Source organism: Hippoglossus stenolepis, chromosome 10 (genome assembly GCF_022539355.2).
Source record: "Hippoglossus stenolepis isolate QCI-W04-F060 chromosome 10, HSTE1.2, whole genome shotgun sequence".
Classification (NCBI taxonomy): Eukaryota; Metazoa; Chordata; class Actinopteri; order Pleuronectiformes; family Pleuronectidae; genus Hippoglossus; species Hippoglossus stenolepis.
The window spans coordinates 7,370,526-7,397,151 of NC_061492.1; the positions used below are offsets into that span (position 1 = coordinate 7,370,526).

The 26,626-nt window shown below is 44.3% G+C and overlaps 2 protein-coding genes across 8 annotated transcripts in view; one reads left to right on the forward strand and one right to left on the reverse strand.

Moving 5' to 3' along the window:
• The window catches only part of meis2a (Meis homeobox 2a), an 81,355-nt gene extending 74,197 nt beyond the window's left edge, over positions 1 to 7,158 (forward strand). For 3 of the 7 annotated variants that reach the window (XM_035167533.2, XM_035167534.2, XM_035167535.2), the window contains exons 11-13: positions 1,211 to 1,321; positions 1,804 to 1,902; positions 5,235 to 5,374. In XM_035167533.2, coding sequence (XP_035023424.1) covers positions 1,211 to 1,321; positions 1,804 to 1,862 — 170 coding nt within the window. In that variant the 3' untranslated portion in view covers positions 1,863 to 1,902; positions 5,235 to 5,374. Of the gene's footprint in view, positions 1 to 1,210; positions 1,322 to 1,803; positions 1,903 to 5,234 lie in introns of all 7 variants that reach the window. The other 4 variants (XM_035167536.2, XM_035167537.2, XM_035167538.2 and 1 more) reach the window with 3 other exon arrangements.
• A 12,516-nt stretch (positions 7,159 to 19,674) lies between these two features.
• The window catches only part of cdin1 (CDAN1 interacting nuclease 1), a 56,650-nt gene continuing 49,698 nt past the window's right edge, over positions 19,675 to 26,626 (reverse strand). Inside the window, exon 12 of the mRNA XM_035168842.2 lies at positions 19,675 to 21,053. Coding sequence (XP_035024733.1) covers positions 20,897 to 21,053 — 157 coding nt within the window. The 3' untranslated portion in view covers positions 19,675 to 20,896. The remainder of the gene's footprint in view (positions 21,054 to 26,626) is intronic.

A 26,626-nucleotide genomic window follows, 5' to 3' on the forward strand; every position in this document is an offset into this window, starting at 1 on the left:
TGGGTTGCGCTCACTTTTTTTCCTGCCGTGTTTTTAATTTCATCCCCTGAAGAATCTTATTCGTACTGAACATTTAAAATTCAAGTCGTAGGAGCAGTAGATGTTTTGATTTGGATTTAACGCCGATGGAGGGAGAGATTTCCGTGCAAAGTTTCATACCATTAATGAAGGACACATTTATTTGATATCTATTGTGTTCGGATTACAAAAAAAAAGAAGCCCAAAGTGAGTAGTAAACATTCCTGTCTGTGATCCCGTGGAAAGATTCAGTCACCCTAAGCTTCATTGACTGTGGCATTACCGCAAAGAAGCAGAGTAATTTGTCTCAGGCAGGGAAAAGCTGTTTTTGTTGATTAGCAAATTCCCGTCTTAAAAAAGATCTCCTGCACACACCGGGGTGGAGATCGTTGAGCCACGATTAAAAAGATGCGAGTGCAGTGGGCGTCTCTTTTCTAAAGGCGCTGCACTTTTGTGTGGAACATTTGACGGGAATGCCGCCAATATGTGCCAGTCAACAATCTCCACGGAAACAGCATGACTAAACGCCACCCACTCCCCCCCCCCTTTAATCTTTTTACGAATCACAGATTATCCAAGATAATTCAGTTATAGCGCCAGAATACAGTGTTTTCTAGTGTCTCCAAAGAGCATTAGTTCATTAGAGCTGATTAGAAACAAAACAAGATACAAGTGAGAAAATTGATTGCTACTTTATCTTATATATTGTGACAGATCAAGAGATAAATCCTTCGTAAAATATTGGATTTCGCAGCTGTAGGATTATCTACACGTTTAGATCGTATGTTATGATAGACATATTTACGCCGTGTGCCGTGATTCAAGAACTGACTGGGTGAATTTCCTGGCTCGGCAGAAACTCTTCTCACCCTGTCAAACTGCATGCTCCCTTCTCTCCTTCAGAGAACAATGTATCTCCTGTGAGTGTGGTTTTGAATGACACTGGCTGCGAGAGTGTGTGTGTGTGTGTGTGTGTGCACTTGCATGCATGCACGTGGACCAACTGTATGCGTGTTTGCATGCCACACGTCAGTCACTGCGGTCCACAAACATGAGCACAATGTCTTACAGTATGTTTGGGCTGGAGCTGGGACAATTGCTGATTGTCTGGTGTGTTTTCTCTTCTTCTCCCCCCCTTCCCTCCCTCCCTCCCTCCCCCCCTTTTTCATGTCCGCGTTGTGACTACAATCAGGTTTTCTTCTTGATCCTTCAGTGAGCCAAGGAGCAGCGTACAGTCCAGAGGGCCAGCCAATGGGCAGCTTCGTGCTGGACGGTCAGCAGCACATGGGGATCCGACCAGCCGGTAAGTCTGGAGCGCCTCTCCTCGCCGTCCTCACTTCTTTTTGCCATGCCTGCTCCACCAGACATCCAGTTTCACCCGGCGTTATATCGCACGGCTGATCTACGCTGATCCTTCTTGCCTGCAGCATGAGATGTAGTCACCTCAGCGCGGCGTAGGACCCCAAGTCAGCCAAAACCTAACACTAACACGTGCTACACGACCACAATAACCAGGCTGTCTGCTGCCTGTCTTGCTTGTTTTATTTATTTTTTCTTTCTGATCTAACACATGTGGAAAAATCCTGAAAAGGGGGATTTGCTACGCAAAGTAAAAAAACAATAACACCACTTCCTTGCATCTTCCTCTTCCTCACACTCTCATCATTTCCCATCTAACGCTAACCCGACCTCATCCTCTCTGTGCGTGGTTCTTCTCTGTGGACTTCTCTGTGATTCAAACTCCCGCTGACCCTTTTGTTTCTGGTGTTTATCTCTTCTTTCTAGGGCCTATGAGTGGAATGGGGATGAATATGGGCATGGATGGGCAATGGCACTACATGTAACCTCCATCTTGTAAAGCAAAACGCAAAGAAAAAGGGGGAAGTAAGTACTGGGCTCTTTTCCTTGTATTTTTCACTTTTGGGGCTGTGGGATTTTATTAATTTTTTTTCACACACAACTCCCTTTCACTTCATCAGCACTATACCCCCTCTTACCATAAATCTGCAGCAGGCTGTGAGCCCCTACTCCCCGGCATCAACAATTATGAGCTAGCATGCATGGCTGTTTTAGCAAGATGCTTTAAGAGGGGGAGAGATGGGTGGGGGGTGCGGCAGTTGCCAGGGATGAATTGAAGACTTGGGAAAAAAGGGGGGGACGCGTCCTGGGACAGAGAGGATCCGACTTGTGGCGCCAGACCACAGGAACGACAACAACAGAAGACGGAGAGGAAGAAACAACCTGGCATGGCATCGCAGAAATTTATTTATCACAACAGCGCCATCACTCTCCCCATCTTGGACAGCGAATGCAAATGTTGGACATTTAGGGAAAAAATAACATCTCCTGGGGAAGGGGCTGACGGGGAGAAATTAAGCAGGCTCCAGTGAAGCGATAAAGAAGGAGAAGTGAAACTGTCCTCCGAGTGACATAAATCTGTCTGGGGGAAGGATTGATGCCCAAATTATCTTATATGCAAAGACGGGAACACTGCAGTACATTACGGTCCTGAGCGAGATATACGGGCCGTGGGTGACATGGCCGATCCTTCATTGGGGGTTTGGTTTGAGCTGTGTAAAGGGAGGAATGAGTGCAGGGGGTGGTGGGGGGCACTGTGTGTTTTGATTATTTTTACTGGAGGGAGACGATTTAAGGGGGCGGAGACGAGCCTGACCCGAGACTCGCAGACAAGAGCAGCGAGACATGGAGATGAATTTATAAGGTTGTAGACACAAGCATGGCTGCGTCTAAAAGGAGGGGAAACTCTTTCACACATACAGATCCAGTCCCTCAGTGTTACTGTCTTTCTCTCTCTCTCACACACACACACACACACACACTCTATCACTCACTCACACACACACACACACACACACACACACGGCTAAATGGCGGCAGTCTGATTAAGCCGGCCATTCCGCCTCCCGCTAGTGCCACAGTGCTGACATTTGAAAAATCAAGACGTATCACATCCCGAAGGCGGCGGGGCAGAAGAGATTTTATTTAACACCTAAACTCCCTTTGCCCAATGAGGCACAATATAATAACACTTACCTTGATTAAAAGAACCCTTTATATGTAAATGGAGACTGGATTTTCCGAAGGGTCACAGCGGCAATTCTGCCGACAGAGATCATTTCACCCCTCTGGTCCTCGCTTCCTCGCTCCCTCGCTCCCTCTTCCTCGGGGTCTCTCACTCCATTTCTCTCGTCCCCTCCTGTCGTTGCTAATGGCAGCAGGGAAAGAGAGAGAGAGAGAGAGAGTGGGGGAAAGAAAAATCAGGAAGCAATGTTCCCTAAAACAGCCACACAGAGACAACATTTGCTCAGGTTGGCTAATTCTTAATATAGGGCTATATAATTTTGAGACTATTTAATTACGTAACATACTTTATGCTTCATGACCAATTACATTAATAGCTCAATACAGAGGAATATTATCCTCTCTTGATTTGATTACACAGCCACACAATATGGTGTATTTGGTACTTAATTATGGCCAGTCATTGAGCAGGACCGCTGTGCCATAACAGAAGTGCACAGCCAGTCAGGGAGGCAGGCATGCAGAGATGGAGAGATGGAGGGAGAGCGAGAGGGAGAGAGAGAGAGCGAGAGAGAGAGAGGCCCAGTCTGTCCTCACTTATTGTCTTCAGATGGTTTTACCACTCTTGTTAATAAAGAAGTGGGGGTGTACGTGTGGGGTGGGGGTGTCTCAGATCTACTTAACGGAATGACTGCAGCTTACAAGACTGGAGATTAGCAGCTTACAGTGTCAAAAACATCTGCTGGGCCTTTTAACAGGAGCTGCTCCAGGTTATATGGAGGCGAGGGCACCACCCATCATACCCCCCGACACCCCCCCTGCATGATTTATTTGTTTTATGACCCCGGTAGTGGGGTTTTAAGAGACCCGCTCTGACAAACACGTGCATTTCAAATGAACTGACATGCAAAAGGGAGTATTAGAAAATGACACAGCTTTCCACCGATGAGACCGGCCATCAATCTTGGCCTTTGCTGTCTCCTCCTTTCCTCTCTCCTTTCTACCCTCCTCCTCTTCCTTTTTTCTCCCCTCCCTCACCGGGGCCCTCCTGCGTAATTTCTTAATTGCAGTGTACTAAGGTGGAGGAATGCAGAGAGTGAGCATGCCTAGTGACCTTGCTGCGACCTCTCCCCTCCTATTACAGCTTCTAATCCCCCAGGGGTTCACATTACAAAGCAGGCCGGCCCAGACCCAATCCCAGACCCAGGCCCCCTGGCTCCAGCGGGGACCCCCTGCTCTCACTTGTGTCTCCCCAAGGTCCAGGCCTCTGGACCAGCTATGTTCCCATACTCCAGTCCCAGGCTCCAGGAACAACAACCCCCCCATCCCCACACATCTCCCTTTTTCTTTTTCTTTCTGATTACCACAAACAGCCGTGTGAAGAGTCAAACAGTGGCACTGCTGAGCCAGCTCTGTGTCCTGGGTCCTGTCACAGTGTGAGAGATGCCAGCATGCTGGGGCCCATGCACATGTGAAGTGGAGTCCATCTTGAGGGACATCAACATACCCCACCTCCCTTTTCTCTTTAATCTTATGTCTCGCTGTTGTTTCCTGCTCTTGTCTCCACTAAGCTCCAAAACCCACACACCACGCATCAAGAGCAGGACTCGTGTTTTGCCTGAGATGCTTTCATTCCGGGGTGGAACCAGGCTTTTAATGCTCACTGTCTTTGGTTAAACAGCAAACCGAGCCCTAAATTATTCAATAACTTCTGCAAGAAACTCCAAATCAAATATGTTCACAGAGGCGCGTCCCCAAGAGAGAGCGCCGGCTCAGTTTGTCACTAAAGTCAGCTGGGGAATTAACTGTTCCATTTGTAAAAGTATTAGCGCTTCGCCACATCAATACGGCTGGTTGGTTTTCCTCACATCCTCCAGGACCTCCAGTGTCTGTGGATTGACTGAGGATCGTTTCCCAACCTGAGACCTGACCACAACGCTATTGGGCCTTGTAAACCACTCACCATAGCCTAAAATAGCCCCGGCGCAATAATGTCTCCCTTTACTCGGGCGAAGCTAGAAGCGCTGCAGTCACAGACGCAGTGTCATAAAATCTCTTTGTTGTGGGAGTTGTGTTTAAATTGAATCAAGGCCTTGTTAATGGAGGAGGGGGCCTCGTCGCTGAGAAAATGATTTTTATTAATTTGTTCCTCTCTCTTTCCGTCTTCCTCGCAGGTCTGCCAGGCATGCCGGGGGAGTACGCACCTCAGAGCGGTCCTGTGGGCATGAGCATGGCCCGATCCACCTTCACCAACCCTCATCAGATGACCTCTCACCCCTCCCAGTACCGACACGGACCCCCTCTCCACGCCTACCTGCCCGACCACCCCCACGCCCACCACCCGCATCACCACGCCCACCACCACCACCACCACCACCACGCCATGCTGATGCACGGAGGACCCTCGTCGCACCCAGGAATGACCATGTCTGCGCAGAGACCCCCTTTGCTCACTCCCATTGACCCCAGTGCTGGAGGACAAGGCCTGGACATCCACGCCCAATAGTAGAAGGGAACTTTGACAACAGCAGCTACTACAAGAAAACAGTCACACACAAAAAAGAAAGCAGCAGCTCACAATAAATCCTATTTTGAGACTATTTTTAAGAATAAAACGTTGAACCCTTTTGACCAGAATTTGACACTAAAGAAACAGAATTCCAGATGAGCTGTGATAATTCTTTTCTTCTTCTTCTTCTTTTTTTTTAAAACTTGTCAATTTTGTTACTTTCATCCAAACGGAGGACCAAGCTGACAAGAACACTTTGTAAAGTCTTGGGCTTTTGGTTAAGATCAACAGAGGATGTTCTGAACACGTACACGTGTGCAACGGATGGACAAGACGCACACATTCGAAGACAGACACACACACACACACACACACACAGGCACACACTTCTCGCACACTCACCTACACACCTTCATAAACATTGTTCTGTACACTTTCATGTGACGCGCGTGCGCAAAAACGCTTCGAAAATAAAAATCACTCCGGAAAAGGTTTTAAAAAAGAAACAACAGAAAGACTCCAAGAGTTATAACTACTGTAGTATAAAAAGTATAGATAAATAAGTTAAAACTTGTGCATTTTTTGTTGATCACATGGTTTATGTTTCCTGAGCTAGTTTTAGAATTAAAGGTTAACCTTTTTCTCTCTCTCACACTGTGTGTGCTCCTTCCTGGAGGAGAAACTGTCTCGCAGCACAGCACTATAAAAGAAAAAAAAAAGAAACAATAAGAAGATGGAACATCTCAAAAAGGCTCCAGACCACAGAGGGCAATCAGGTCCTGTCCCCCATAAGAGCAGGGCATGATGGGAAAAGGCTGCTAAATGACACCGGATCTCTCCAGAAGATTCAGTTTGAACATTTGTCATGCCCCTTCTTCTTTTTTTTTTTCTTTTTTTTGGTTCATGAATGAATGTTGCCCTGTAGGTTTTAAAGGAGAAAAAAAAAAGTTCTTTGTTTGAATTGCCCAAGCACTGGATTGTGTTGGTTTTATACATTTTTATTTTAATATTATTTTATTTTTTTGTACCCTGGACTCTCGTTGGTAAGAGCCGATTGAAGGAAGCTTCACAGTGGAAAAGCAACATCCTACGGCGCTCCTTCACCCGCGGATCAACATTCTTTGCCATATACGGACGATACTGACACAAACGTTGATTCCGTGGCACTGGAGAAGCATTTGATGGTTGATGCACCAAAAAACCTAAAACTTTAAAGAAAAAAAAAAGGAAAAAAAAAACTTAAATTATGAACTCAATGCTTTTTTTGGGGCGGGGGGGGTAAAAAAAAGCTGAGAGAATATTGTAACAAACTTCGTACAGAGTTCAGTCTATTAATTGTTTCATGTTAGATATTCTATGTGTTTACCTCAATTGAAAAAGAATGTTTTTGCTAGTTTCAGATCTGCTGTGGCATTGATATTGTATGTCCATGAATTCCTTCCTTTTTCAGCACGTGTTCCTCACTAGATGATAAGATGCCGTCTCCCTTAAGCTTTGTCAAAAATACATTAAATACTTGTATGAGGACTGTGACGTAATGTTTAAAAGGTGTTCAGTCACAAATGCTGTAATAAATATTTCATTTTTGATTTTTGTTAGATTTTTGTGTGATTAACTGTGTTAACTGTGTTACACCATTTTCCCATTTTAATCATTATTAGTCATTAGCTTATTATTATTATTCTCATTATAAAATTTGCTTCTGGTAAGGTTTCTCCTGTCAACAATGTTTTAAATTTTTTACTTTTTTCAAATACTCATCAAAATATATCAATCAAGTTGCATTTTCTCCAGCTCCATTAGCAGTGGCTGGTTTAAACCAGGCCCATTTGGTTATTGAACAACCTCTTAAAACGACAATGACAAATGATGGTCGCAACACACACACACATATATATATATATATATATATATCGCCGTGGCAATTTATTTAGGCGCACAAATATGTTCCTCCGAATAATAAACAACTGTCAGATGCAAATGAAGGGAGCAAATTACACAGCAGATTTACCACCGAGCCATTTTGAGCTTCAGACCAAACGATAAACTACAGCAGCAGTGAAGTGGAGATGGATGAAAGAAGACTCCGGCCTTCAGCTCTTAAACTCCAGGGGCCAAAATGTCAAAATAAAAAAAGGAAATCTTACATTTTCTGAATACTGTTTGATTTGTACTTAATTATACCACAGGTTGTTATTTACAGAATAAAGACTTGGTGCTATTTTAAATATGTACTGCCTTTATAAAGAGGCCCCATATGAGCTTAATGTGGAAAGAAGTTAGTTACGTTGGATAAATTCTCCCTTCACTCCATCTCTGTCGTTCAAACAATAGTCAGGACTCATCCCCGGTGTAATTGCTCCTGTAGTGAGAACCACAGCTCTCTCTCTCTCCCTCTCTCTCTCTCTCTGTCAGTGACTGCTCTGCTCGTTTCTGCCGTTTTGCAGCGCCGCCTGTCGGCCTCGAGCGGCACTGCCGTCCACGAGCACCCAAATGGGCTTTGATAGGCCATCTCCTCTCTCTTTCCTCCACCTCTTCGCCTGTGTTCGCCCGCGGCCATCCAAGTCATAGCCTTAAACCAGAAATGACAACCTCACTTCTCCTGAAATAGTCTGTGCCCTTCTCACACGAGTTAAAAACCTCTGCTTCCATGGCGCTGGATTTATCTTCCTTCACTCCTTTTTATTTGTTTTTAATTTTTATGGGAAACACTGTTTATCACTGCCCGAATCCTGTGTGTTACTCTACAAATATAACAAGTCATCTACTACAAACTGTAATGATATTTGATTTATTAATAATAATAATAATATTACATTTATTATTTATGATAATAATCACAATAATAATAATAATACAATTCAAGTTGATTTTATTATTTTCATTTGCTGCACTTAAACTGGCCTGGCTTGGATTTTCGTTTATAAGTTGAGCTGTATATTTCTTATTATTGTCATGTGGCCTGCTCTTTTTTTCTTATTTTGCAGCAATATTCATTTAAAAATTTAATAATAGTCTTAATGTGACCTGATAATTTATTTTCTATTAAATAATGAAAAAAGAAAAAAGAATTCAACAGGCTGCTGATGTAAAATACATTTTATTTAGAATCAAACACAGATTCCCCTGTTTTGAAGCTAAGGCCTGTGGATTTATTTATTTAACAGATTTATTTTTCTTTTTTTTTAAAACAAGAGACAAAAAACTGAGTGATGAAAATCAGAATAATTCTTTTTACAAAACAAATATTTCTGGTAACGCCCAGAAAGCTCTTTTTCCAAATTTGAATCACTTTAAAATACATACAATTTTGTTAGATCATTTTAATGCATGTTAACGTGTTACAGCTTTATTTCTATTTGGGTTGTTTAGTGTTTAGTTGGCATGTTGCGAAGGGTTGTAATGAAATTGCGGACACAATACCTGCACACAGCATCTCCGCATGTGTCACATGTTGTTCCTTATAAAAAGCTGGTTTAGGCCTCAACCAGGGGAAAGAAAAACATGCATGTATTTTATTGGTTTTACAGGAGAATCTAGTCAATGATGCCTCCTCGTCTCTGAACTATTTAACACGTAGAAAGTCCCTGTTATGTGTTTCTCTCTCTCTCCCTCCCTCTCTCTCTCTCTCTCTCTCTCTCCCTCTCTCTGTCTTTTAGCTCCATTATTGTGTGGATAAAACGGAAGGAAGAAGTCCTCCGTTTTGTGCGGAGATTATCAGATGAAAAAGAGAGAAAACGTGAGGATTACTGTGGATGGAGAGGATTTTAATATTAATAGTTTTTTTTTTTCCTCCTCTTTTCTTTTCTTTTTTCTCCCCCTCCCCCTCTCCTCCTCCTCCCTCCCTCCCTCCTCCTCCTTCCCCCCGATGAGACAGAAGGTAGATTGCCTCTGCTGCTTTCCTTTTGCCGATTTGGTGTGACAGGGATGATGGATGATCCAGCCGAGCTAAACAACTCCTCCCCTTCATCTCCTCCCTGTCACAGCCAGTCCGGGCTGCTGCTGCACGAATAAAATAAGGAATATATTCCCCCCTCTGCGCTGCTGCACAATGCAATGGGAAGACGCTCACCGACGCGCCGTGCAACAATATTAAAAAACAAAAAGTCCACGCGCACTTTTACGCGCTTGCAGACACCGTGCGCAACAGAGGCGACATGTTAATAACGCTCCTACATTATTGGCTCTTTTTTTTTGTGCTGTTGAGCATCTGGTAAAGTGTGTGTGTGTGTATGTGTGTATGTGTTTTTTATAAAAGATGCGTGAGTGCATCTGGTTGCAAACACGTTTTAAAAGCAAAGTTTATTTCTGCTGATTCTGGTCATGAAAACGGACGCGCACACACGCACGCATGGGAGCTGCAGAGTCCTTCGCTCTGCAGCTGGCTCTCCCCAAAGTGTCTCGCTCTGGGGGACAGTTTTTTAGGTTTTGTGTGTGTGTGTGTGTGTGTGTGTGTGTGTGTGTGTGTGTGTGTGTGTGTGTGTGTGTGTGTGTGTGTGTGTGTGTGTTGGCCTCCTTCTTTTTTCAACATTTCAGCACTTTTCTCTCCTCCTGCCATAAGGTGTTTCTATGGCTACGTTATGTGGGCCTGTGTGCAGCGGGTCAGAGGCGGGGGTCCCTGGGAGAAAAGGGCCGCATTTGGCTGATCATTTATCAATGTCAACCGCATAATGATTCTCCCTGCAGTCCCCCTATTGATGAGGATAATTACATTAGCTCAGAGTGACTGATCAATAAAGCCCGGGGAAAATGGTTTATTATAGTAGCACCCAAAAGCCTTTCTGGCTGCTTCTCTCTTTTTTCTTCTTCTTCTTCCTCTTCTTCCTTTTTCAAAAAAAAAAGAAACATAAAAGACAGGGTTGAGCAAACCAAACTCTGCAAAGACAATCGAGTGAGAGGCGAAAACTTCATCTGGTCACAGATTTCATGTCGGAATTTCACTCCTCTCTCTCTTTCTCTCTTTCTTTTTTCCAGGATTGTGGCTGAAGCCTGTTTTGTCTTTTTCTTTCTGTTGTGTTGCTCGAAGTGAAGAAAAGCCCCTCGTTTGAGTTGTTCTCTCCATTTTACATTTACAACGCGTCTTTATCACATGAGGAAATATTTCACCCGAGCTCAGAGAGAACACATCCAGTCACATTTGTCGTATATGATCCTCTTCTCCTAATAGAAGTAGTTAAATAGCAGCTCGTAAAACCTAAAGATTCAAAGGTTCACATTCAAATGTTCTTTTTCCAATTGATGTTGACTCAATAAAAAAAAGACGCTCAAAAGGCAGCAACACCTGATGCAGTGTTGAAAAGGGCCTTAGAATTAAACATTTAAAAAAGGAATCTTCTTTTGTTGGTCAAGCAGGAAAATGACTCCACTGAAATAAACAAAATATAGACGGTCAGTGCACGGATCCCCCCTCTCTCTCTCTCTCTCTGTGTGTGTGTGTGTGTGTTCTTTAATTGTCAACAACTCATCCCCTGCAGGAATGTTGCAAACTCTTGCGCCTTAATTCTCCTCGGTGCCGCGCGCCAGCTCCCATTTGCCGCTGATGAACGTGTCTGCAGGAGACAGCTCCATTATCTGTTTATCATTTATGATGGTGTGTGTGTGTACGCGTGTGCGTGTGTGTGTATTCCTCAGACAATGGAGGGAGAAAAACTACACGTGCACGGAGCCACCGATGGCTCCTCACTGCCCTTTTCACGAGGACGACGCACACGTTTATTTATTCGATGGCATTTTGATAAATAAGAAATTAGGGTTTTATCTAAAAAACCTAAAAGGGCCTGACATATTAGAATATTAACTAAATATGCGGAAAATTGCACAAATCTGGTTATTTTTTTTAAATAATGGTAAAATAAATTACAAATAAATAAAAAATATATACATTCATAGATCAAATAAGTCCAGACAGATAATTTAAATAATATGCATCATTATTTTAGAGCGAGGCTGCAGAAAATCTGAGTTTGTTTTTTAGGGGGGGGAATATTTAAAAATAGAAAATAAATGATATGGGTGATACTCGACCGGGACCCTCGTGCGCGTGGCCGCCGGTGTACTTGAATTAGAGGCGATTTTTTTTTTTCCTTTTCACACTTCAGTGGTGCTTGTCTTCTTAAAAATGAGTGACAGTCTCCCCCACCCCACCCTCCTCCTCCTCTCCCCCCTTCACCACAAACACACACGCACACACGCAAGAAGACCCACCCCCCCACACACAAAAATTAATCTTAAGGATGTAAAAATCATAATTAGTGAAATAACATAGCTACAGGGGCTTGGGCATGAGCAGAGACTGGAGATTGCGGTGACCAGTGTGTGTGTGTGTGTGTGTGTGTCCGTGTGTGTGTGTGTGAATGCATGTGAAGTTGCTGGGGAGGCAGAAAGAAAAAAGAGAGGGAGAAGGGAGATGGGGGGGGGGGGTGCATGTGAGTGCAGAATAAATAAAGCGCAATAAAAAGGGAAATAGCCGCAGCTTAGTGGAGCCTTGAGCTACTGAAACCTTTATTTCAATCAGTTAAGATTTAATTAGCCGAGCCCAAGGCCTTCTCCATCCGGAGCTGCGCCTGTCACCGTTCGGCCGTTTTCTCTTCCCAGTGAAATAATCACAGTTCTGTGGCTCGAGAGAAGCCACGAGAGTCACAAATATATCTGCTGCTTGATTCCCTTGTATGAAACTAGGAGAGTCCGAGCAGTGAAATCACTGACCCCCCCCACCCCTTAATCTGCTGCTGATTCGTTTTTAATTTTAATTTTTAAAAATCCTACAGGAAGCTGCAGCAAAGTGAGACATCTTCACCAGAAAGTGTAAACAAACAGAAGAAGGGATGAGAGAGGTAGAGGAAAAGAAAGAGAGAGAGAGAGAGACAAGGGTGGTGGTGGTGGTGGTGGTGTTGGGGGGGGGGTCTCTAAAATATAAAATGACTCCAGGTTATTGATTAATGTGCGCATATCTATCAACTCAATTAATTAATAACTCGCATATAATATAGATGTTCGATGGCTTAGGGGAGATAGAGAGAGACAGAGAGAGAATGAGGGATAGAGGGAGAGAGGGAGAGAGCTGCATGGCACCCCCTCCCCACCACCACCACCACCACCACACCCTTGGGCGCACATGTTATTACAGGAGGGCGACCCCTTCTGGAGGCCAAAGTAAATGTGTTTACAGAGGCAGCAGATGTGACTCCAGCCTCGGAGACGCTTCAACTCGCATTTCTTGCAGAAAATATTGAGAAATCCCATCATCTCCGTTCAACTCTTTGGATTATTACTTATTTTACACTCAGGTAAAAGTGTCTCCAGTCATTTTCTCTGCAGCCTGTTCCCTCTATACACTGGGATGATGAGAGCCTGACCCCCCCCGTCTCATATTTACTCACAGGTAGAACGCTCCTTATGCATGTATTACGCGCCCACGTTGATGGTAAAATCAATAAAGATGGATGGTGTGGGTCAATATTTTGCTTTGCACCTGGGGACTTGTTGCCCGGCTCCCCTTCCTCAGTGTGTGTGACAGGGTGGGGGTGGGGGTGGGGAGAAATGAGCAATTCATAATACACCACCGCAACATCTCCGCAAGAGAGAGAGAGAGAGAAGAAATAAAGAAAGAGAGAGAGAGAGTTTGAGGAGCTGAAGTCATCCAGGGGCCTGAAGGAGCCGCTTCCAACGCAGACATCATTAATCACGGCCCACTTGAAGATTATTACTGAAAGTATAGAATCGGTAACCATTATCGTCTCAGATGGCAGTTAAAACCTCTCCTTATTTTTCAAAACAGTGTAATGACACAGAGGAAAGAGAGAGAGAGAGGGAGAGAGAGAGGGAGAAGACAGGATGGAGTTACTTTCCTCTGGAGGAAATAACAAGGAGAGACAGAGGTGGTCCAATTCATTATGGAGCATGGGTTGGTTTAAAAATAATAATAATAACAACAATAATAATAATCCAATACAACAAATAAATATCGGCTAGCATCTTTAAATAATAAAAAACAACAACAAAAATCATAAAACATACATTTTATGATGATACAAATAATAATAGTTTATTTTCATATTTCCAATATACTCTTTAGTATTTAGTGTTTGTTGTTATGACCTGAAATCCATCATCCCTGCATAGGCCTGTATTTGTAACATTATTTAAAATAACAGTAAAAAACGAACTACTTTAATTTCTTGTAAAAAAATATTAATTAAATGCGTGTATTGACGTTTTTTATAAACAACAACAAAAAAAAGCGATGGACATATTGAAATCGATAAAAAAAAAGAGAAAGACACCAAGAACATTACTGCCTTTAATATTCCTGAAAATGAAAATAGAAATGGTTTGGTCTAGATTTCATGTTGCAATAATCTACATTGCACAAAGGAATTTTCGGGGGAAATGTCAATTTAATTTGTTTTTAATTCAAGCAGAACGCAGACGTCAATGGTTTGTTTTTTATAAACAACGATCGTCGTTATTTCTTTATTTGGTCTTTAATCCGTTTTTTCCCCACTTGGCGGATCGAGTCCTACGCAACTCGGTGACATCACAAAATAACTTTCGATGAAACGTTCAAGATGCGTAACGACTGAGGAATCGCGGGAGTGACTCTGCTCGGTTTACGTTACAAAACACAGTGCGTGGAAGAATGTAAACGCGTCCACGCTGTGACTCAAACACAAACCCTGAGCCTCTTTCTTTGTTTTTCTTCATTTACACAAAAATAATTCCATGACATGTTGACGTCAGGAATCCTAGACAGATATTTCATCTTTTAATTTTATTGTGTAAACCCTGGTGTGTGTGTGTGTGTGTGTGTGTGTGTGTGTGTGTGTGTGTGTGCTGCTGTTATTTCCTGCACAGCCCAGGAGACAGCCAGGCAGAGCAGGGCTCCCTGTTAGCAGTCGGAAGCTGCAGCGATGAAAAGCAATAGCTTGTGTCAAGAACTTTTTTAGCACATCACTACAGCTGGTGTGAATAAATAGAAGCCAACTGAAGAGGAGCAGGAGGGGGAGAGAGGGAGGGGAGGGGGTGACATGAGGCTATTTGGGTGTGGGACCACAGGGGTTTTCATATCTCCCCCTGGACAATAGAAGCCCTGTGTGCAACTGTCTCACAAGTCCAACTCTGTTTCCCAACAAGGAGCGTAAACTGTTGTCAATACTCAGATAGCCTTCATCTGCCAATAATGACAGGCAGCCGGCCTCCTATCTTATCTGTGGGCCAGGTAGCGCCTGTACCTGGGGAGTGGGTGAGTGGGGGGGGGGGGCTGAAGAGAATAACCGCTGAGATAAAGAGCGTCCGGGCCAATGGGAAGGCTCTCGTCTGTCTGTGAGGAGTTAATGGAGAACGCCACTGGAGACAGGAAGTCCTCAGAAAGTGAAAAGCACTTTATCGCGCACCTGAATGGCGCGGCATTGGGTTTCCCTCCGAGCCAATGGGGAAAACCACATTACAGGTCCTTACACTGGGTCATTACAACAGGGCGATGGGGTTCAAGTGATCCATTGCATTTGAATGACAACATCCCGTCGCTCCATTCACTCCTGCCTCTTGTGTGACCTGCTGATGATCCCTGCGGGACTGGGATGTTGTCAGTGGAAGTGATGACGTGACAGGGGATAGGGAGCAAGAATCCGTCCATTCAAGGGTTTTACTCAAAGTGCAGGTAAGAAAAAATCACACACGTGCTGCCTCACTCACTCGTCAGTGAAGACAGTCGTGGTGGCTGCAGTTTTCTTGCAGCAACAGGTTTACTTGCCCGTAACCCACAGTGCACTGCAACGTGACATCATCAGGCCTCTAAAAATGAACTGCAACATCGATCCCTCGCAGGCTGACCTCCCATAAGTCAAATATAGACGGTGTGGGACATGTGTTTGGACGGGAATGTATATTTACCTGTCACCGGGAGCTCAAGGACACGGCAGCAGCGAGGTTGTATCCAGCTCCAGAGCTTGAGTGTTTTGGGGTGAAAATGAGTTGTAAAAGTGATAAATGGCCAACGTTGCTCGGGCTGAGGAGCACTGGAGCTGACACCATGCTTTCAGCCAAACAGTTAATTGCTCAGCACAGTGAAGGCCCAACAAAATACTCGTAAAGCATCACACACACACACACATACACACACATACACACACACACAAAGTAAAGTCCAGTCAACCTCTTCCTCTCATCTCCCTCTCTGCCTCTTCCTTCTCTTGACGTGTCTGGCTAAACGGCTGCTTCCATCTATGCCCTTCACAATTTTCCTGCTCAAAAATATTATGTTGCCCGTGGCAACAATTCAATGAAATAACCAATCGCATCTGCTCCTTCAAAGATTTCCCCCCAAATTAAGCCGAGTCGGTACATAACGGAGGAGTTGTCTCAACTGCGCGTCAGGATTTCAAGCCAGGATTTATTGTGGTGTGAAAGACGATAAGACTTGTTTTGACAAATGTAAAGGGCCATATCCGCTGTTATCAGCTGGATTAGCGGCTGTGATTGTGTCCTGGATTCAAGCTTCACTCTCGCCGGATGTGGTGCTTGCATCCCATAATAGCTGCGCTCGTCTCCATGGCCACCGCCACCCGTGCACGCTGGCCCCGCCTCCTCCTAAGTGCACTTATTTCATAATAACAAGCTTGGCGACAGCTCTCATCAGGCCATCACGCTCACAAATAGAGGACGAGGGAAAAGGGTGAGCCGGGCTTTGTTTTGACTGAATCAAATTTTGTCTCCAGCCTCTTGCAACTAACCTTCTTTCCCCCTGGCGACCTCCACAGCTGTATTTTTCCAGTCTTTTAGAATGTCACTGGCGCTCATTCGTCTACCGCTGCTGTCTCTTCCTCCTCTTCCTCTCCACCACCCCGCTGTTCTCCTCCTCACTCCCCCCCCCCAGCCCGAGCCCGTCTCTACGCTGTACCCTGTACCTGTACCTGTGGATGTTAGCGGGCCTCCTCTGGACCCTCGCTGCGAACAGGAGATGACACAGTTTCTGGGTCACTTCTGTCACAGTCCAAATGTCACTCTGGGGGGGCTGACCTTTCCGGTGGCCGATGCTGGAGCAGGCAGCCTCCGTGCGGGCTGTCACCCCTGTGGTTCCCAACGCAGACGCACGCTCCCTTCATTTCACTGACAGAAACCTTTTTTTTCCTCCTCCCCCCCCACCCACCAAACTCCCCATGCTCCTCTGCGGTATTCCCCATGTCCTTTCCATCCTCGACGATATATGTTAAAAGAACGGGGACAAATCAAATCTGACAAGCCAAATAGCCACCGTAAAATATGGCTGATGTGTGTCATCTTAGCTAAACTCTGGGCGATCGACGGCCCCAAAGAAGGCCACAGACACATGGTGTATCAGGTCTCCCTGGTGGGAACTCCAAATATGCTTCTTGGATTTATTTGAAGGTGTGGGTTACAAAGCCAGCACGACAAAATGTTTTTGCAAATGAGAGCTTGGCTCTAAGTGGAATACCTCAGTTAACAAGAAGCCCAGTCAACACCTTACATCCTTGTTTCTCCTCCATGCCCTTCGGTATAATATCATCAACATACAATCCAGCCCAAGTGTCTTGTCGAGTTGCTCATTATGAGATGTCAAAAGCGGAATATTTCATAATGCCCTGGGTGCATGTGATCACATGTCACATCAGTGTCAGGAGTGACTTTTTTACAGGGTGTTCAGAGCTGTGAATATTTTTTTGGAAGCGCCCAGGAGTGTCTGTGCTTGTCCCGCTCAACCAATGAATCATACACGCTAAACTAAACTAGCCCCACATCTCCCACACCCTTCTAAGAATATTACTGTGTCATAGTTTCCCTCAGACATACCATCTGCCCCCAATCCCGTCAGTCAAAACATCCACCGCTCTGCCATTCAAAGTCCCCCTGACCATTTTTCTCATGATCCATTGTTGTTTTTAAATAACAGTCTCTGATTAGCAGGCAGAGCTTCCTAAAAATAAAAAACCAAATCTCTCCATATGTGCTTCAGCTTAGTAGAGAGGCTGCTTTTATTTTCCAGCCATGTTATTCAAGCCCACAAAAAAAAATCCTTTTTTAATTTTAAAAACCGGCTGCTCTGGCTCTTCCAGGAGAACGTTTTATTTATTTCCACCCTGTGATGTCTTGCTGGCTGAGGGAGGCTGAGGATCCCTACTAAAAGCACCATGCTGCCTGTGGCAGAAATGGGCCAGAGCCCTCTTCACATAAATAACCCAGAAGCATGGAGGAAGTCCGTTTGGTGGTCTGCTGGAGGGATAGAACCTACCCTTCACTCTCTCTCTGGTTCTGTCCTCCTTTCCTGCTCTCTGTGTCTCAGTGGTCGATCTAGCAGCTTGGCTGAAGAGACATAAAACAGCAGGGTCTGGAAGAGATTGGGCCAAGATGTACATCTGAGTGGAGAGTGGACTTCCAATAGCCCACAGCCCAGGGCCAGACAGAGCGGATGCTGTGAACTGCATCAAACAAATCTGACACATGGGAGTCGAAGATTTAAGAATCGTAACCAGCATGACGACACAGAACAAAATATGTAAATATATCATTGTGCATGTTGTTTCTTGTCAATATTGCTACAGAAAAAGAAAAAAAAAGATTAATAACATGCTTTATTTCTTTTCTACTTCTCACTCAATTGATTCCCTTTAAATCAAAAGCATTATTACAAAAAAAATACAGTATGCAGAGTCTGATTCTCTCTGGATGCCTCTCGAGGATCAAATTTCCCCAGAACCGAGTTGTTCCTGGCCCCAGGAAGCAACCTCTTCGTTCTGGCCTTATTTGGAGAGCACTCGAGTGCCCCATTGTTGTGACAAGAACAATGAATCTAAAAAGAGGTGGGAGACAGGGGCGAGGAAAACAAGATATAAAGACATCTGGCTGTTAAAAATCATCAGATGGAAGCTGTTTTCTCTCCTATTTTTTACACTCGCATCATGGAAATCTTGTCAGCTGACGGCATCGTCGGCCCGTGCCTTTGAAGTAGGTTTTAAAAAAGCCATATTTAGTTTGCATTGTGTGCAGAACCTAATTTATAGGAGTTGACCCTGGCTCCTCGTTTGTGCGACAGCCATCTTAGAAAACAATGGCAGGAAGGCTTGAAACTTGAGAGGAACTGAATCTGCTGTTTTCCATTTTTTTCCCCCTGTTCTTATTCAACGGAGAATTTTTTCCCTCCCCGAGTAAAATGGCTCTGTTTTTGTGTCCAACAGGAGCCATAAACTGATGTCTAAGCATTCCACGGCCAGGCAATAGGGCCTGTTTAACTGGACACATGGGGACAGTTGTTTTGTACCACATGGAGCAGGGGGGGCCTTGCAGAGGAAGCCATGGCCGCCTGGCGACCCTGCGGTGACCCAGTGGCCTCCTCATGGAGGGATCAAGGCCTAGATGGCAGCCGGCTGAGGGTTAGAGGTTTAAGGGTAACAAATCAAGCAACACTTTAGTGGTATTTAACCTCCACATTCCATATCTCTCTAACTGTGTGAGCAGTGCATGACTGTGCAGAACAAACATAGAAATGCTTATTTTTAATTCTGCACTGGGGAGTTTCTCTTTCTCTTCAGCAGCAGGTTTGGGGAGGATTACACCATCACTTCATTCGTATCTCACTGTGTCTTTCACCTGAGCTCTGCTGGGATTCTTCTCTCTGCACGACAGTAGATCGGCTGTGAAGCCTCTGTAATATTAGGAAACCAAAAAAAATCCATTCTCTGCTTTACTCAGTTTCAATACTCCAACAGTTAGGAGGCTCAATACTGTGTAAAATGATTCTTATAAAACATTCTCTGAGGCTGTGGCAGGTTCTTCACCCCTTCACTTTCTTCCCTCTTATCGTTTTGAGTGCAATAAAGAGGAGGGCAGGACAGAGACCCCCTATAGGCAGTGCATATCTGCCTCTAAAAGCATCACTCAACTTTATGTTCACTTCTGGTTCCCCTAGCCCAGCTGTGTTTCTTCCATTAGTATCTGCTCATAAAAGGTACTGGGATTGTAAAGATGTGCAACACACGAGTGCTGGATGCTCACTCACCTTAAAATGGAACTCAGGCGTTTCTATGTACCTGTGGACGCCAACAGAGACGTACAGTTTGTGATGTTAACCTTCATAATGAGAATAGATTCAATTTTTTTTAATCAAAACTTATTTATTAATTATTAACATAAAAAACGGCAGCGTACATTTTTTTTGCATACATCATTACCATGTAAAATGTGAGATATAAAAAAACATGGATTAATAATTTTTTTTTGGGGGGGGCAATACTACAGAACCCTAATGGAGCTAATACAGCGGCAAATAATTAGCATTTTGGCTCAACAGATGATTTAATCTATTAAACTAATAAAGTTAGTTAAAGTAAAAACTAACTAAGTTGATAAAGTAACTAATAAATGCGCGATTGTGAGTTTTTTGCGATTACCGTATTTTTTTGTTGGTTAATGACAATGATTAGAAAAATAGTTAACTGCAGCAGAGACTGAGTTTTTCCTCATTTTAACACAATGAAAAAAAAGCAAAGGAGAGATTCTGTGTGAAAAACTACTACAACAAATTAAGATTCAGAGTTAAGTAATCTATAGAAATGTAAAAGTTGAGAAAGTTAAAGGATAATCCACCCGAAATACACTGCTACAATGTTTTGATATTGGTGTGATGGATTAAAGCTGTGATGTGAGCCCTCGCTGCAGCCCTCAGTAGATTTTCTAATGTGAAGTGAAACGGGTCACAATGAGGTCAGCTTTAATCAGAAATGATCCTGTTTACCCCCCCGGAGAGGGAGTGAGAGGGCACTGAGTGACGCAGGTGAGAGACAGGCGTCCACGCGGACCGCACCTCGCTTATCTGCGCAAATGTAACGGAGGAGGAAAGAGTGACAAAGGCCAGGGCTTTGGGTGTGATAAGGAAGGGCCCGATGTCCTGCTTTGGCCCCGGCTCTCACCCTGGCTGTCCATCGCACGGGGCCATCCAGGGGCCAGGAGCCGACCGCAAACCAGGAAAGCAGCCAAGAGTGTGTTTCGCACACAGGTATGAATCTGACCCTGTGCTGTCAGATATACAGAGTGCTGGTGTGTATTTACATGTGGTAGCTTTGGGGCATTGAACGAGAGGAAGAAAGGGAGAGACAGACAGAGACAGAGGGTCAGGCGGAGTTCAGGGCAGTTGTTTCACACTGCAGGAAAACCAAATTGCTTCTGGATCTCGGTATCCACCCCTGTGTAGTTCAGTGTTCCAACCCTCCCCGCCTCCTTGTCTTCCTCTTTCTTTCCTTCCATTCATCCTCCCATCTACTTATTTGGGTGTTTTTTTTTTTTGCTCCACTTCTCATCTTTTCTCACTCTTTGTCCTTATTCTGGCTCTTGTGGCAGTTGGTCCTGCTGGGTGGCAACGCACAGGGTGGCGATGTCTGTAGGGAAGCAGTCTTTAAGCAGGATACCTCGGTCCCTCTGGCAGTCCAGCTCTCCTATGAAGCCGTACCAGTAAATCACGAGGCCCGGACCAAACCTGCGTTGCAAAACAAAAAATAAACAAACGCCGGGCTCTTGTTAGTGCATCATCGCTGACGTCTCACAGAGTTCCGAAGAAGCCATCAATGAGTTGCTGTCAAATTCAGAACCACAAAATGCTTACGGCTGTTGACTTTGGAAGTGGACATATTAGACAAAGGAGAAATACAGGAATAAGTTAGAAAGGTGGGACACCAGTGAGATTCATCTATGAGAGATAAGGTCGCTGAGGTATTTTACTTTGATCACCATCCAGGAAACATGTGCTGAATCAAAAAAAGGCCGCCAGGGAGATTAAGATCTTTCTGACAGGGTGATACACACTCGATCACATTACAATGGCAGCGAAATAACAATAATCCGAAATAACAAAGCTCTACACCAAGGCCCCCGGATGCCGTCGTCGAAAGCCTTTGGCACATAGCAGAGCACACAGAGTTCAAGACAAAACTCGGAGACTTAAACACAACGCATCTGGAGGTTAATGGTGGCCGGTCCAACTGTGTCCAGCTGTTTCATTCACGTTCACTTTGAAAGATTAAGCAACTTTGCCTCAGCTGGAAAGTTTCGCAGTTCCTAAGAGCTATAAATAATGAATTGCCAAACAACGGAGGAGTCAAGTTCAGGCTATTTGAAAGTAAGGTGTGATTTTTTTGGGTCTTTCCGTCTCATCATCGTGCTCCATGGACACTTCAGCTCCCGTAGACCTGAAGATCGGCTGATAAAGGTGCAGGAATAACCACAAATGGAGGAGTTCTTCTCTGGGAATGTGCAACGTTATTTCACCACTTCACCTCACAGAGGCAATAAATCATCTTTCAAGCTATTTATTATGCCCCAAAGAGCCACTGGTGGCCCCTCTCTGCCTCATATAGATCATACCTATTCTTTGAACATTAGCTGCCATGCATAAAGACATGTCACAGTTGAACTCTGAGTGGAGAGCTCCTCCGTTACCATATGCAAGACCAGATTCGGGGGGCTGACAGTGCTTCAGTCCCAGACACTCTATCCTTAGACAGTTAACAATGTTGTGGGGCCTCTGGAGACCTAGACAGGAAGCAAGCTAAAGGGCCACAGAGAGCAGCAGAAGTTCAGCTCCAAGGTAAAGTGCATAAAACCTTGAAGCGGTGATCAATCATTTCATATTAAATTACTGACTCCAACACCCTTTGTTGTTATATTTTAATTACAGTTACAGGTATCTTTAGTCATTTGTGTGGTCATAATTCATGGTATTAGAATAAATACCTAGAAGGTTAACCTTACAACTTCGACAAGGTATTTTAAGAGCATAAATTATAAACCCGGAGTGCAAAAAATCAGATGTTGTGACATTGCCAGCTATATGTACACATGTACTGTACTGCGTCGGCCGGGCCTCGAGGCAGTGCATGTTTTACATACAGTACTTGTATGGAGACAGACACATGCATGAAAAAATATGTGACTGTACACGCACACACCCCTCCCTCCATGAGGCCCTTGCAGCGGTACATGCTTCTGCACCCCATCCCCGCATTCTGCGTTTTACAGTGTGTGATTTACGGCGCTGTATCTATGAGCAAACAGGCCAAAGCTAACAGCCCTGGAGAAAGCCCACAGATGCACGCTGCAAGTTCACCGCAATGTCACACACATAGCTCAGCCTCTCAGCGCCGCACAAAGCCCGAGCACCCGAAAACTCTCATCGTTTCCACGGTCCACTGCTGCACATGGCCGCCAACTCTTAAAATGGTAATGTTATGGAAACAAAACCTAAACATTTACATTAGATGACTTTAGAAAAGGGGTTATGCTCTTCTTTTATATTCAGCTGGCGGGCTTGGATGTATTTCCTGTGCTCTGGATGGAAAGGTGAGGTGGAAAAAGGGGAGAGAAAAAAAAGAAGAAGGGAGACCCGTTTGCTCAGAGTGGAGAGGGGCAACCTTCTGGAAAGGTTAAAACTGTACATCAACAGATAAGGCGGTGGTGCACGATACATCATGTCAGGGGAGGCCGAGCACAAATTGAAACAAGCAAAATTATAAACACAGGGGAGCCATGTCACCAAGGCCTTTCCATACTCTAAAGAAAATAAATGGACTTTGAATCCTACTCAGAATTAATACAAGTCAATGCAACGCGGACCTTGAGGTAGAAATGTGAGACTGGGAATAGAAACACTAACAAAGAGGGGGGGGAGGGAACAGTTAGGAGGCCAAGACTGAGCCTGATGGATAAAGGATGAGATTCTTAAGAAAAGGTTCGAAGCAGCAGCCAGATACTGTAAAAAAAGCAATTATAATAATAGGATATACAGTGTGGTGCCTTATATGCTACTAGTCCCTCTGAAGTTGGTTTTTTTGTAACACCTGAGGAAGTGGACACAAGTTCAGTTTGAATTTGTGGGCAAATTATGGTGTATTATGGGGGACAGCTCATCTTAACCTGGCGTGTGCTTATTACACACACACACACCGCCTCGAAGTCAGAGTCAGCCATCTTCCCATAAACACCTAACTATGTAACGAGTTGGGGAAATTGTTTGTAAAACGTCGCTAATTTTAACTCGGGGGCCACTTGACAAGCCCGGGCGGGGATAGCGGCTGCCAGCCACGCTTTCACTGGTGTTAATGAGCGGGTGGTGGTCGCATTTATAGCAGGTGCCAAACGGCTTACTACCGCAGCCTAATGAGAGCAAGGCACTCAGGAACCAAAAGCCCTGAATGGAGAAGAGGGAGTGTTGTTAGTGTCTGCCTGCAAACACACAGCGAGGCGAGTCCCACACAGAGGTAGGGGCAGAATGAAATCTCTGCATCTTAAATGCACAGCTCATACATACTCTCTGAAGTGCTAAAATACAAACTTTTAACCTGCAAAGAATGCGAAACTCGCCTTCTCGAATTTATTCCTGCCCTTCTCATTTTCTGTGAAGTCTAAGGTTGCTGGAGGTCAGACGGCACGCCCCCCCTGAAAAAATCTCAAGAGTTGAACATTTCCATCGAACACACACATCAAGGTTAATTTGTTCTGCCACGTTTGGTGAGAAAAGGCTTTGCTAAAACCGGGGGCCGAGCACGTCTGCCAAAACACATTACACGACATGATGAATTATCAATAAAATCAAGATGAATTTACGCTCGACTCTAAAACACCCTCATTTCATTTTACATGCCACACAGACCCTTTTCAAACAAACGCCCGAGCAATGATTTAGACAGCGTAAGCCTCTACCTGAGGGTGAACTCTGTGTCTCTGAGGTTTCCCCACAAAGACCTCTTTGTTTTCAGCATCCATACATCAGGTCGCAAGGTAGGGCCACTAAAGCGCTGCCAAACATTAGCTTTAGTCAGTCATTTCTCTGCTTCCAGGTAAGGAACCGGCTGAACTTCTTTTGAGACAGAAAGCACTGAGAGTGATCGGGGGGGAGAGGTACGGAGGAATAAAAGTCTCTGTGTGGGAGACGGAGCAACTGTGTACACAGCAAGAGAGAGAAAATGTGTGTATTAGTGACAAATGGCCTGTTCTCTGGGGGTCAGCCTCTGCTTATAGGCAGCTGCCTAAAGGAGTTTATTTACAGGGTCAGATAATGGTGGTGTAATGTGTTTGTATGTGTGGCCTTTTAGAGGGGGGGACCCAGGGCCTGCACACCAGGTAATACGGCTCTGCAACTGATCAATGAACATACAGCTTGTGTATTTTAATGGCCTTGCAGTAGCTGTGTGTAACAAATCTGAAGATTGGTCCGGATTTGCACACAAATATTATATTTAAAAGGCCGACTCTGCCCGGAGGTATGTCCTCAAACAGGGAGGTTAATGATCCCTCTATACATCCCATTGTCTGTAAGTAAGAGGAGATGAATGGAAGAGTTAACCTCCCACAGACAAGTTATTTACATGAGTCCATCTAAGAATAGAACACCTTCTTTGCTCCCCTCCTCCTCCCCATTTTTCTTTACGGGCTAAGAAAAGTTCAACGCTGCTCAGGTATGTAAAACACAACAGGAGGTGGGTGTCGCTGCGCGTCGCCGCAAACCTACACTAGCATTGTAATTAAGGCGGAAGAGAGAGCAATAAAGAATAAAACATCTTCAGCCAGGTGTAATTCTCATAGACGTTTTTATGCTTTCTATCGATGGGGTATGGAAATGGAACGTGGCGCGGATGTGGTTCCTCTTTGTCGCTGTTGGAGGTACAGAGTGTTTTATGTGCAGGGGTGTGGAGGTGTAACGTGTGAGCTTGAAGGGTGTGGGAGGTCGCGTCCAGTCAGTCTGGTGTGAGTTGCACGTTAGCTAAGAGCTAATTTACGCGCACCGAAGCAGGATAGCAACACCACAAGAGGCTTCCAGTGCTTTATCCACAGCAACCGCAACAACAAAGACTTTCTATTCTATTCTATTTAAAGCTGTCCAGTCCATTGAACTTTTAATGTAAACAATTGTGGGTGCTCACAGTAGGTGCTTTCAGAAAAAAAAACTGTAATCAATTTCAATTATACGTTTATTCAAATGCCAAATAAATGTAGATTCTATCAATAATAATTATATAATATAAATTAATAATGTAAAATATAAATTCTCCATATTACTTTACTTTACATTATTATATATATATATTACAGCACTATAATGCAGCCTAGAGAAAACCAATAAACAACCTGTATTAATCTATATTTAATACTAATATCTAGCCTGAAATCATGTACTGTATACATATATGTATAATTTGATTTCATTACAGTGGTGTTTAGGATGTGCCGTCCTACTGCATTAGAACAACAGTTTTATTTTTGTGAACCTGTAGTGTTTATCTCCAACTAACGAATTATCACTTTCTCTGCTTCCTCACCTATCTGCTCAGCCACCCTCTCACGTCAGACAAAATCTTATCTCACACACACGCACGCACACACGCACACACACACACACACACACACACACACACACGACATCAATCAGCTGATTGATAACTTGGCTAATGCATGATTATGTGAATGGACCAATCAGCCTCAATCCTAATTTTATTTTGATGAAACAATGGTGAGGCATAGAAAGCAAAGCTTCACAGCACCATTTGGTCCTGGTTAGGATCTGTTTGTACAATATCATGCTTCCCAAACATCCTCCAGCCAAAGGGAGGGGTCTTAATCAGTGTTTGGAACTCGTTAAGTCCCTTAACTGAGCATGTCGCCTACCACATTAGCAACACATATCTAAGGGAACAAGTGTGTGTTGTGTGTGTAACGTGCGCTGGTCCCTTTTAGATCTACGGCGTCACGGTCCAATGCACTTTGACACACACTGGTCTGCTTTGGATGTGGAGCGAAACCAAACAAGGTGTGGTTTGGTTTTGTCTGTTTAGTGTTCAGAAGTGGGTCCAAACAGCACTGAGGACACGGCATCTAACAAAACAAACGACGACAGCTCTGTGACGACACCAGGACGATCCATGTTAAAGTTAGATCGGGGGTTCTGGAACAACTCGTACTTGGAGACAAAGACTTTCTGTGCAGCATCCCTCTTTTACAAATACAATCACTTTTACATTCGGACTTCATAATAGGGATGTAAGAATAAAAAATGTTCCG